General features: G+C 36.4%; 1 protein-coding gene across 2 annotated transcripts; it reads right to left on the reverse strand.

Annotated features, from left to right (window-relative positions):
- Window positions 1-1,147: 1,147 nt before the first annotated feature.
- LOC110788656 (protein PSK SIMULATOR 1) lies at window positions 1,148-12,215 on the reverse strand. 2 transcript variants are annotated; one of them, XM_021993390.2, is made up of 14 exons: window positions 11,790-12,215; window positions 11,002-11,543; window positions 8,354-8,679; window positions 8,169-8,261; window positions 7,995-8,082; window positions 7,185-7,278; window positions 6,573-6,670; window positions 5,922-5,991; window positions 3,859-3,962; window positions 3,426-3,542; window positions 2,980-3,056; window positions 2,497-2,541; window positions 2,092-2,402; window positions 1,148-1,824 (listed from the first exon to the last, which is right to left on the reverse strand). In XM_021993390.2, exons 2-14 carry the CDS (start codon window positions 11,341-11,343, stop codon window positions 1,610-1,612), a joined length of 1,980 nt encoding a protein of 659 aa, XP_021849082.1. In that variant the 5' UTR covers window positions 11,344-11,543; window positions 11,790-12,215; the 3' UTR covers window positions 1,148-1,609. The 2 variants fall into 2 exon arrangements, with proteins under 2 accessions (XP_021849082.1, XP_021849020.1); XM_021993328.2 differs by having other exon boundaries at window positions 8,354-8,682; window positions 11,790-12,205.
- Between the last annotated feature and the right edge of the window lie 648 nt (window positions 12,216-12,863).

Below are 12,863 nucleotides of genomic sequence, written 5' to 3' on the forward strand. Positions count from 1 at the left end.
GTGGTGTTTATGTAATTGATGGGTGAATTCATGAAAACCACTTGTAATTTAAAAATGACTCTAATTACCATTAGTATTAGCATTAGCAATACACAGGAACATGCTTATGTTTGCCATCAATCAATTTCTGAGTATTTAGCATTTGTTTGAACATATAGTAGTATTTCCATGGACAAACATCCAAAGGAAGGTAACTATTGTGTCCTTCTTTAAGTTTGCATACCATATATTCACTATCTTTCTGAAGTCTTTGTGAAGAGTACGTTTCAATAGGAATGTCTCAAAAGGGAACACGTATCTCCCTCGATGGTAACATATACCTATGGGTTCAAACGAGCCGAGCAGAATACTACACTGTTTATGTTCATTTTCATTTAATTTAGACGAGCTCAAAAATATGTTCAAGCTCGGTTCGTTTAAGAAATTATGCATCCGTGAATGGTTTGTGAACGTCTCGTTTATTAATTGAGTCGAGTTTATAAACGAGTTTTTTTTTTTTTTTTTTTTTTTCTCAAACCAGGTTTTTATAAACGAGTCTTACGCTATCTATAATAAAACAATTATGTATGCCAAATTTAATAATTAAAATAAATACACAAGCTTGTTCATGAACGTAAATAAACGAGAGCACAAATTGATTCATGTTTAAGCTCATTTATTAAGTGTGCTTCAAAAACTATCCAAGCTCAACTAATTTATTAAATCAACGAACATGAACGAGCTTCAGCCGAACTCGAGTAGTTTTTTAATTTGCACCCCTAATTTTGCAATGCTTGATAAACAAGGTCACATTTCCTTGAAAGAAATTTATGGTCAGAATTTTAAACATATCTTCACTCACATAAGAGTGATGAAGAGAAGTCAAGAAAGAGTAAACTTCGCGATGAGCTTTACAGTGTATCTTAATTACGAGACGTTATGAATTTTACGGTGTATCTTAATCACGAGAGGTTAGACCGTATGTAGAATAAGCCAAGCACCCGACCCTTTGTTACGATAAGGTAAGTTACGTTATTGAAATGCATAACGTAACATTCCTTATCGTAACAGGATTTGTATCTGAAACTTGTATTGGAATGTGATGCTGTCAAATAATCTGGGAATAAATCTGTTCTTCAGAAAAGATGCAGATCAAACAGGAGGAATATAAAGAACCAATATTAACTGTATTATTTTTCGATTATTCAGAGTGTGATCAAAGTATTCTGTACATCAACTTGAACCTGACCAAAAACATGCTACCTCAACCTCTCTGCAACAATCTGAATCCTCCCTTCTTTCTCGCCTAATCTGGTCTGATTTTTCAATTACACAATTGATTAGGACATAATCACTCAGTGCCATCTTCCCCAGAGAAGTCTAGCCATCTTCACAAATCACAAGATATAGGGCATAGTTACAAATAGGACTGGCAAGTGGCAATCCCTAACCCGACCCGATAACCCGACCCTTAAGTTACTGAGAGAAACCCGAATGACCTGAAATCGACCCGATTTGACCCATAATATTAAGTTTTACAATATTTCTGATATTTTTTTGACACAACCCGAAATCGACCCGAAACCAAACCCGAACCTGACCCATAGACCAGAATTGCCACCTCTAGTACTTACAAACTCCTTAGGGTATCCACCCGGTCAATGACATCCAATGCTTTGATTCGGTCAATATCAAAATCGATAACCGGGACGGAAGACGGTCGTCTCGTGGAGTAAATCTCTCTCTTCGTTTCTCTCGTGGGGGAATGGCTGTTGCTCTTGCTCAACCGTTGATGCTTACTTAACCGACTTCTAGCCGTGTCAAACTCCTGACTCTTACTAATACCTGTTGGATATAGTTTTCATTACATATATGTGGGAGTTTGGAAGAAATATGTTTTGTTGAATATCTTTAAATATATTGAAAATGATATGGGATTAAGTTATTGGGCCAAGTGGGCCATTGGGCTTGGTATGCTAGTATTGGGTTGATAATATGACTATATATTACGAAGTATTAATCAAGACTAGCACTTAGCACTTAGCACGAGCACGGTTAATTAAGGATAAAATTAACATTAATCTTCCTATTAAAAATAATTTCTAACAATACCTGGAGTGAGTTTCCTCTTAGCCACATCACAAAGCATTTGTTGGTCTTCAATGGAGAGTGTAGGAGACGGGCAGGTAGTCGTCTTGTGTGGGGACAACTGCAGGATCGTTTGGTTCGGGGACCGCATCGGGGATTTGATAGGAGATCGGGTCCCACAATTTGAAGAAGAAGCCCTAGATATGCTGATGAGATGGTGAAGCCACACCACTAGGTCAAGAATGTAAGCCTCGGTTTTCTCCTTGTCCGCGTGGTAGAGTGTCTCGATTCTTAGCAAGTCATTTTGACCTGCTGGTTTTCGATTGACCTCCGAACTGAGAAAACTTTAGAGTTTAGACTACATTTTTTTTTTTTTTGAGATAATCTAAGAAACGAGCAACAAAAAAAGGAATTGAGTATTTGACTTACCCGGTATTTGCCCATTCACCAACCCAACCAAATCCGTGATGCGCTCTAAAGATTCACGTTGCAAAAAGAAAAAGTTATAAGCTGAATTCAATATTTTGTGCAATAATAAAAAAGGGATCAATTCCTAGAGAATTATGCTCTTCAATCTGAGGACTTCTGCCCTTAATCCTTCTATTTCAGGAGTTTATGCAAACCATCAAAATTTACAAGTTATATTCAAAATTATTAGAAGTTATAGTGATAGTCGTACGTTTTCCTACCTGTATATCTTTTTTTAAGAAATAATAACTAGCTATTAATCTTTTACAGTAACTCCGTATTAGATACTTTTGTGTTTTGAAATCAATTTATAAATATTTATCATGATAAAATAATTAACCAGTTCAGATGCATGTTGCTTATAAAAATCAAAACTTCTTGTACTACCCTTAAACCATTACATGCTTAGAGAAAGGGGGCGCGCAAATCACATTAAGGACTTACTTTGTCGTGTTTGTAGCAATAGGAAAAAGCCAATGCAGCGTCTTTTCCATTTCGGCTTTTATTTGTTGGACAGTAAGCTGCCAGAAATAATAACATAATCATATACATTACAAAATAAAGTAAAACTAATTAGAACAATTTTTTCATCTGCACATATCCTAGTTCATACGGCTGGCCTATTAATTAATAATTTCTGATTATCACAGCAAATTATGTTCTCAAAAGCGAAGAAAGAAGAATCAAACAGGAGTAATCTGCACAACTCAGCTATAAAACCTACCAGAAATTTAATCTTGAATTTGTGACCAGTAAAGTGATTGTTTCTAGTACGCAAAAATGCAAAATCTTTTTTACAGACATATTAAGCTCTTCACTACAGTAAATTTCTCTTCATTGAAAGCTTTTCCACCACACAAAAAATGTTTTATAATCAAATCATGCAGTACCTCTTCCTTAAGCTGAAATGACTGCAATTTCGATCTTAAAGCAGATTTGATGTTAGGCGGCAATCCCTGGTATAAAGCATCCCTTGTGTTTGGTGGTACAGAGTTTGAGCGAGAGAACTGGTTATGAAGATAATGTTAGAAACTATTAAATGATCTATATTTAAAAAAAATGTAAGATTATTCATCAATAGCATCAATATTCAATCATGAAAAAAGAAGAAATCTTTCCCTCAAAAAAAAAAAAAAAAAAAGAAAAGAAAAAAGAAGAAGAAATCTCAGCAAACTGATTGTATTCCACTTCTATGGGCAAATGACTAACGCTCATACATTTATGACGGACCAATTATCAAAACTATACTTGAGAGAGCCCAAAAAAAAGGAAAGAAAAGAAAAAAAAAAGGGGAGGGGGGTGAAGGGTGGTTGGGGAACTCACAAGAGTATCTATTTGAGTAATAATATTTGCATAATGCAAGGCGAGGCCAGCTGACCCCAACTTTTGATGATTGTTTGAAGATGTCCTTATTGGCCTATCTCCATCTGCAAGATCACATTGAAGCTCACTATCTCAGCATTATTACTAATAAAACCATGTAATTTTTTGACAAATACAAATGAATCTGTAGAAAAAGCCAGCCTTGTAAGAAATTTCCATTTAGATTAAGTGGATCTAGCAAAATTGCTGGAGTAACAATGTGAAACCCGGAATTGGAGAGGGGAAGATCCTATGTTACTCAGACTCGGGTACTAGCATAGGACACGGGTACGTGTCCAAGTGTCCGACTGACACCGACACGGCTTGTGGAAAAATTCCTTGTTTTTAGAATAAAATGAAGTGTCGGAGTGTCCATAGACCCATGTCCGAGTGTCGAGGATCCGACACGGGTACTTGAGATAAAACAAAGAGTCTGAGTAATATAGGGAAGAGCAAAAATCCCAAAAAGTGACACTGCTTAAGACAGATCCTAGACTAATCGAAAGTAATACTGAATCAAACTTAATGAAAAGTTATTTTAGACAACCTGGTCACCCATATTACTCCATCCATTACCTTATATTTGTTGTTTAAGGTTTTGCACAAGATTTAGGGGGGGGGGGGGGGGGGGGGGGGGGGGGGGGGGGGGGGTAATTATAGCATTGGTGTTTAAAACTGATGATTAATAATATTTTGGTAGTCTAAACGAACAAAAAATAGTGATATGTAAAATGAGATAAATTATCGAGTGAAAAAAGGTTTTTAATATTCTAGGGAGTAGTAATTACTTACGAATGACAGATAATCCCAGGTGAACCTAGGGCTACTGACATCAGCAGTGTAGTTTCTGTACTGAAGATTTGAAGTAATTGTCGTTCTAAAATCAAAATCTTACAAAAATTGTTTACCTTTTCAAATATATGGAAAATTATAAAGTAAAAGATGTACTAGAAAGGCAACCTCGTCACAAGATAATTACACGGTACAGTTTTGTTTTTGTTGTATACATTCATAATAAGAACAAAGTGACAAGTAAAGAAGGAAAATATTTTTAAAAAAGCATAGTCACAAATTCAGGATGGGCCTAACTAATTATGATTGTCTTTTAATTCATTGTGACTAGTTCATTGTAGCTAAGAATGAGTATATGTTTTAACTACAATGAACTAGTTCATTGCACTTAGTTCGTTGTAGTTTATTTGATCCCAGTCAAACACACACAAAAATATCATAATTCTCCTTAATTGTTCATTTTGCTTTCCATCGATCACAAAAGACTGTATCTGCCCTTGGGCACACAATACACATGCTGCAAACTCTCTTCAAGGACATTCTGTACCATGCTTTACGTTGTTCAACCTAAATACTCCTTATTTCTTTTTTCCTCAACTCACTTTCTAGCTTTAATTTCTTTCATTGTTTTCCCCTTCTTGTAAAATCCTAGGTTCAGAAGTTTAATGATAGATTGATAGGAGCAAGGCATGAAAGTAACTGACCTAGGAAGACCAAGTATATAGTTTGGACTTTGGATGCCCAAGTCGGGATTGGGAAAAGGCCAGAACGAGGATCTGTTCCTAATCCACCCACACTAAAGATGGTTGTGGGCCGGACTGGGCCACGGGCAGTGTGCCAGAATGGTCTACATCATGCCTGGTCGGGCTGAAAATTTCAAAACAGGGCCCAGGTCCACAGGCCGTCATGCCTAAGCCTAATTTTACTAAATTTAGCGTGTCTTGTCGTGCTTTTTCCATAAAAAATGCGGCCTAGCGACTCCGTGCTTGTGCTTGTGCCAGGTCGTGCTTTTTCGTGCCCGTGACGGGGCGAGATTTTCTTGCCGGATCGGGTATCGGGTCGGATCGGGCATCGGATCGGGTCGGACCGGGCATCGGATCGGGTCGGACCGGGCATCGGTCCGGGCCAGCACACAGCCATCTTTAGTGACCCACTTGTTTATATTAAGTGTCATGACAGGGATGTAAACATAAATCAGAATAATCTTTAATTGCTAAATTACCCATACATACCAGCATCTCCAAATGCCTCGTGAATTTCTAAATGTAAAAAGTGAACTATGTCCACAAGTTTCTCCATCACCTACACAAAACAAGACATTACACAATTAGACAGGAGCGAGCAGCGCACATATCATTTTTTATATTTATCCTTTTTTGAGGAAAAAGGGTCAAGGGAAGGTGAGAGATAGGGCGCTTTTCAATACAAATCGAAAGCAAAAGTAGCAACAGAGAAAGGGGAAAGAAAACATATACTACGTGCACCTGAATTAAACCCCCCAATGGTCACAAGAGAGGTAGGAAAAACAGCATCAGTAAAAAAAGAAAAGAAAAAAGGTAGCTGCAAATAACACGAACGTACATATCTTCATATCATAGCGGTGAAAATCTTGAAAAAAGTAAAGCAAATCACATAGCGGTGAAAATACCATAGACTATTCTCTCTCTCTCTCTCTCTCTCTCTCTCTCTCTCTCTCTCTCTCTCTCTCTCTATATATATATATATATATATATATATATATATATATATATATATATATATATCTTTAATAAACTGGCTCCAATGTCCGAGGTGACACACTTGAAAGTTGAAAGCAACAAACCCCAGGAGACATGCACCTGGAAAACATTGAGCTGTATAAATAACAAAGTGCAACTGCTTACATCTTCCAGAATCCTAGACCAAAGTGATTTCTTTTTCAAACTTCTGACGTGCTTTCTTTGGCTCTTCAACTCCGCCCTGAGAATTGCTAAGCTATCTCCTGCAAGACACACAAAATCAACACCACCACGATAGAGTTTCATGGACATCAACATATACAGTAGATAAGCAAATTAATAATAAAATACATACTGATTACATGAACCACATATATCCAGAATAAAAGTGATAACAGGGGGAAAAAGGCAACATCTTGAAAAAAGTAAAGCAAATCACATAGCGGTGAAAATACCATAGACTATTCTCTCTCTCTCTCTCTCTCTCTCTCTCTCTCTGAGCATGGGAGGCAGATTGATCATAGAAACAATCAGGAGCTATTGAAAAAGAGCAAATTTCATGATTCTGAAATGTCCTAAAACATTTCTTCGTACCAATCCAATATCACCACCTTGCGCAATTGCCTCTACATTTTGCTAGGAGAACCGCGTTGCACTGTATTTGCACACAATTCGAGATCAAGCACATACCAGGAATAACACATACTAAAAGTGCACAAACAGCCACAACCGAGGCAAGGGTAATTACATGATACCATACAAATTAACGGCTAATACCTCTTTGAGCTGTGCTCGGGTTATCTTCCTCTTGTAGCTTCCGCCGATAATCTTGTTCAAATCTATCCAAAGCATGTGACTCATGATACAACTCCTGCATGAAGTAAAAAAAATTGATCTTAAAAGTACAGCTTAAGTGTTTTTCTTTTATGGTGTATAAGATAATAACCTACTTCGCAACTAAGTAAGCAACTTCAGACAAACGTCTCACATAAGGAGAACATAATATTATAAACATCAGTATGTACTCAATTATGATTTTAACTGCAATTGAAGCTAATATTTCATGACTTCCATATTATTCACCTGCAAACCATCATAGGGTATTGAATGGGAACTAATAAGAGAATATGATTTAATAAAGAAGACACTTTGTGATGAAAATATCTACTTATGTCAGAATCAACAGGAAATAATAGCAACAGCGTGGAATAGAAGATCAACACGTGACAAAGAGAGATGTAAACATCCACAAAGTAGATAAACATGTCCCACATCCCAACCAGCAACAAAACTCCTTTTCCCCCTTTCAAGTTGTGACCCCTAAGTGAAAAGATACAGGCTTTTTAACACTAATACTGAAAATCGCTCAACTTTCAAGTTTCAACTAGGTTTTAAGCTTAACCAAGTTTAGTTCTCCTAATCCAAGGTAGAAATTAGAAGAATTTGCGATGGTGTAAAGTGAAACAACTTACTAAGATAGAAAAAAGGATACATTGCGAACAATAGGCTAGCACAACAATAACAGAACCAATGGCCAATACCATAACGAAAATGAAGCAATCGGATCAATAATTGAAGAAAACTCACGGCAGTGTTCTGAACCAATGTCATCAGATTTTGCATTATTGTCTCAGCTTCTTCTTTCAGCTTTTGGGGAGTAAGTTCAGAAGCCAATCTGAGATGAACATAAAGGTACACAATTATCTTGCATGTCAGATAACTACAGAGATTTCAAATACAAAAAATCATAACTAGCATTACTTCTCAAAATAACGATCCAAATTGTGATATTGAGGGTCTTTACAGCGATTTCCGAAGCGAATGACCTCCCCGGCAAATACTTTTAATTCTTCCCTGGTAAAGTTCATCAGGATACAATTATAATTATTATTTGAGCAAAATCATAGACAATGAGCTGGTTTACAAAGTGTTCTTCCAATAACAACCTCTTGTCAGCTGCAGCAATCCTTTGGAGTTCATCGATATCTTTGGATACCAAGCTTTGCACGCCTTCTGATCGAAGCACAACCTCCTTAAGATGTTTGATGCTTTCCTTGGAAAGTGATTGCATAAGGTTTGCACCCTTCACAATTGTGTTGGCGACCTCAAATGACAATATGGATATCTTATTCCCTTTGGTTGTCACACTTGAGACAAAACCACCACTGAGGTGCAAGCTTGTCATGCTACTACCAAGTGTGTCTAAAACTTCTACTGCTTTCCCAAACCCAGCAGAGCCAGCTTTACCTAAAAGGGTGCTCATCTCAGACACCTGCTGCTCACCAAAGATAGATTTTTTTTTTTGTTATTACTAAATTTTTTAGAGGTTAACTATTGATTACCCTCAAAAGAAATCTGGACCAAATGATCCAGCCATATATAATTGATGCAAAGATAAGAAATGAGAAGCTTAATTTTATAGCATACATTGTCACTTAAGAATTTGCATATGATTCACATGTCAAATATGGAGGCTATAAGCGAAGGTACTAAGCACTAAAGAAGAATCTTTTGCTTCAACGTGAGCTTGTTCCTTAGTTGATGCCATAGTTCCTAAAGGGTATTATGACGTATATAAGGTAAACAAACTGTTACACACTCCATCTCATAAAATATGTAGAAAACCTCACTAATGTTTTGATGTCTATTCATAGAATTCTGTAGTTTTGTAGACAGATGAGAAGGAAAATATTTATCAACCCATGAATAGGAATATAGCCAGATTTTGTTTCCCCTTGAATGTAGTCATATTCCCTTTAACATTTTCAACAAAGTATTAGATTTCCTCTTTCATTCCAGGATATCTCAAGGAAACACACTAAATATTTGTAATGCCACTCAATTTATGTAACATATGCGGAAATCTCATACCTTGGAGTACTATGAATGCAGTCTTCAGCAGGTGTATTTACAATATGTTTTTCTGACTTTGAAAGGATACATTAAAGGTATGTTACATTCATATAAAGGCTAAAAATTTCAGATAAGAACTCCAAGTTTAACTTGAAAACAAATTCATACAAGTTCCAGATAATAAGTTCCTTTCAGGTCTAATTGGTTCAATTCAGATAAGTAGGGGTTTTGAATGAAAAGATCACAGGCTTGCTGCCCTAACTTTGTTGGACTAAGGCCTTGTTCGATCCACCATTAAAAAAGTTAGTTCAGATAAGGGTCAAAACTTGATAAAGGTTCAAGCAAGTCAGCTAAGTGTCGATGGATCACAAAAGCAACCATGTTCATCTTACAACTACAGATAAGTTCTGATATGTTAAATAAAACCATATATATAGGCAGATATTAGCCAAGTGAAAAGAACGAGACAGATTACTTTGTTGCTATACAAAAGAGGGTTAAATACACAATTAACCAATCTCTAACATTCATCATCACTGCGAGAGACGTATCATTGACATCATCACAACGAGCAAAAAGTTTGTCTGACACATTTTAGGTTTGGAAATTCAACTGTCCAAGGCTTTTTAATTGGAAAAGGGTTAATGGTCAAGTGTAAAAATGTAAAAGTGGTAACAAGCAGCAATACACAAGCTGATTGTGTGGTAATATAAGGAGACGCATACCGGATCAAAGCATACCAGATCAAAGTATTACATAGTAAAATAATGAGAAGGAAACAGATTTAAATCATTGAAAAATAATATAATAACATAGAAAATGCTTATACGATATAGCTCCCTGCAGATAGCCAGATACTATAGTTTTGCTAACTGCTAGTTATCAACATGCTGTGAGCATGAAAGTGATGAGAAACTCAAGGTCTTTTCCTAGACTATATCGTGCAGAAATTGCCTTAAGTCTATAGGGCTGCCACTATACCCCTTGAGATACAGTAGAACCCTCATAGAAATTGCTCAAGTCTATAAGGTCAGCAAAATCTTAGTATTTCAACTATCTAATAATAAAAACTGAAATTATCTTACTCAGTAGATAAGTAAGCTAACAGCATCATGAATATGACCACCTCATGATCTTACGTAAAGGTCAACTGCCACATAGATGACATTAGTAGGCTTCATCAATAATGGCTCTTTGCATTCATGTCTTACCTCCACTCCCACGGTAGGCTACCAATAGCTTACAATATCATTCAAATTCCCAATTTAAGTACAGTATAATACAAGGTAAAGCTAATGAACAACTCAATTAAAAAGTTCAAATCATCAGATGAAGCACAGGATAAGGTACAATTTCCATGATTTGAAGCATTCCAGGTGATTCAACAGAAATACGGCATGTCTATTTCAAAAGGCTAATGAAAGGCCATTCTAAAACTCGCCAACAATTTACCATTCTACTGGGTGCAGTACGCCAGTACCGCTGCACTCAACATTAACATTAATAAGCTAATAACAAGCTGCAAAGCTTAGACTTGATTCTTTTCTTAGGACATTACAACCATTCACTTTGCAGCGAGCAAAGTAATTTAATGATTTAAAATCAAAATGAGTGATGGATGAATAATGATATAGTCTTTTGTTTAGCAAGACACCTGATGGATGAATAATGATATACACCATATATTAAGCTGAAACATAGAACTTTAAGCAATGCTATGTAACACATGATAGAAATTCACCTTTGCAACGGCAACCTGCTTGGACTTTGTTGACCTAGATTTATGTGATAAAGCCCTAGAATACCGTGGAATCCCGTCATCATTCGCATCCGTATATGTCCCATTTGAAGCCTCATTGATCCCATTAGTATTAGCATCCAGCTCGGGAAACGAAAAGGATTCCGGTACCGCCTTATCGACATTTTCCCCACCACTGGGAAGAATTGAACCACTATTTTCTTTATCAGGCAATGCATGAGAGTCCAATATAATCCCAGCACCATAATTACTACCACCATTTTGTGAATAACTACTACTTGGGACATTATCAACAGTAGCCCTTCTCGAGCATATCCCACCCATTTTTATATTCACATACAAAAATAGAAACTAAACTTCACTCTCTAAAGTCTATACATTCCTCTGCATAAAACCTTACCCTAAATTTTACCAGAATAAACACTAAAACACCAATTTCACCAGCAGAAAGTTGCACCCACAACACTGATCTAGCACAATACTCTTCTTACTGGTTCACCTAGAAAAAACCCAGTTCTTCAAAGCTGCAAATCAAAAAAACAAACAATACCCATTTATCAAGACACCATTTTTCATAATCAAAACCCCAAAATAGAAGAAAATCAACAACACAAAGCATAGCAAGTAAAATAATTAAGCAGAATATAGTTCAGAAAAATTACAAACCTTTAAACCCCATTTCAGCAAGCAGAAAAAGAAACAAACTTCCAACTAAACTTAACATTCAACACAAAGTAAAAACAAAAGAGAAAAGGGACAAGGAAACATACCCAGAAGAGCATAGAGTGGTGGATCTGAATTAGAACACCAAGAAATTCTTTAATTTTAGTTCTGATTATTGTTATTCCCAACTGTAATTTCCCCAGAAAGAGAGAGAGAAAACAAAAAGAGTGAGTAAAGGAAACGGCGAAGAAATTGATGGGTAGAGTGAATGATAATGATGATTATAATTATACTTATGATGATTAAATTGATGATAATGAAGAGTAGTATAGCCAAACAGTAGGGGAAAACAAAAAGAAGAAAACTTTGTTGATTGGAAAATTAGGACAATGAAAATGAAGATTAAACGCGGCCCCCAAGCCCAGGTCACACGGTCTGCAAGGAGGCGCAGACCAAAAGCAAAGGGAGGAGAGAGAAAGTGAGAGTGAGAGGAGGGTGGGGGTGAGGGGAGTCAAACACCAAACCCAAAATTTTCACCAATTCCACTGTATTTTCATCACTTTTTTGTTTAACTATGGTTAAGCTTTTGAGACTTTTTTCACCCTCATTTGACCATTTCACATCAATTGTATTTCGGTGCAAATAAACCACGACGACAATATAAAATGCAAAAATAAAAGGCGGATTTAGGTCCTGTTCTGTTGGACTTAATTTCAGTTCCATTCAATTCAAGTTCAGTTCAGTCCAGTTCAGTTCAGTTCAAATTTAGTTCAGTTCAGTTCAGTTCGGTTCGACCACGAAAGCAATCGCAAATGCTGGAAGCAGATTCGAAATTGTAATCTATCATACACATTGAGGCTTGAATCATTGTAGTTTATAATAGTGTAGACTTTGTAATGCACAACACTTGAATTAGTGCTACCTTGGACTTAGAGAACACGAAGAACCGTGCTCTTAAAAGACGCACGCAAACTAAACTTTTCGTGTTGTACTGGAAATACGATACTATGAGCTTTTCGATGTATAGTACAATGTGTTGTGAAATAACGGAGATAATTTGCATATGGATACATTTTGTTTGTGCGATTATGGAGATATACTTTTGCATATGGGTCCATCTTGAACGGAAGGCTCGAAATATTTACCCTAATCTAAGGGTAACGTCATTTTCTTGCCTATTA

The sequence above is a fragment of the Spinacia oleracea genome, chromosome 2 (genome assembly GCF_020520425.1).
Source record: "Spinacia oleracea cultivar Varoflay chromosome 2, BTI_SOV_V1, whole genome shotgun sequence".
Taxonomy (NCBI): domain Eukaryota; kingdom Viridiplantae; phylum Streptophyta; class Magnoliopsida; order Caryophyllales; family Amaranthaceae; genus Spinacia; species Spinacia oleracea.

Bases quoted from the DNA above. Each gene is read 5' to 3' on its own strand.
- LOC110788656 (XM_021993328.2), bottom strand. From the start codon at position 11,343: ATGGGTGGGATATGCTCGAGAAGGGCTACTGTTGATAATGTCCCAAGT. The intron at 5,992-6,572 runs GTAAGCAGTTGC...TGTTTTGTGTAG, and splicing joins GGTCTAGGATTCTGGAAGAT to GTGATGGAGAAACTTGTGGA. The intron at 3,543-3,858 runs GTGAGTTCCCCA...CTTCATAACCAG, and splicing joins TTACTCAAATAGATACTCTT to TTCTCTCGCTCAAACTCTGT.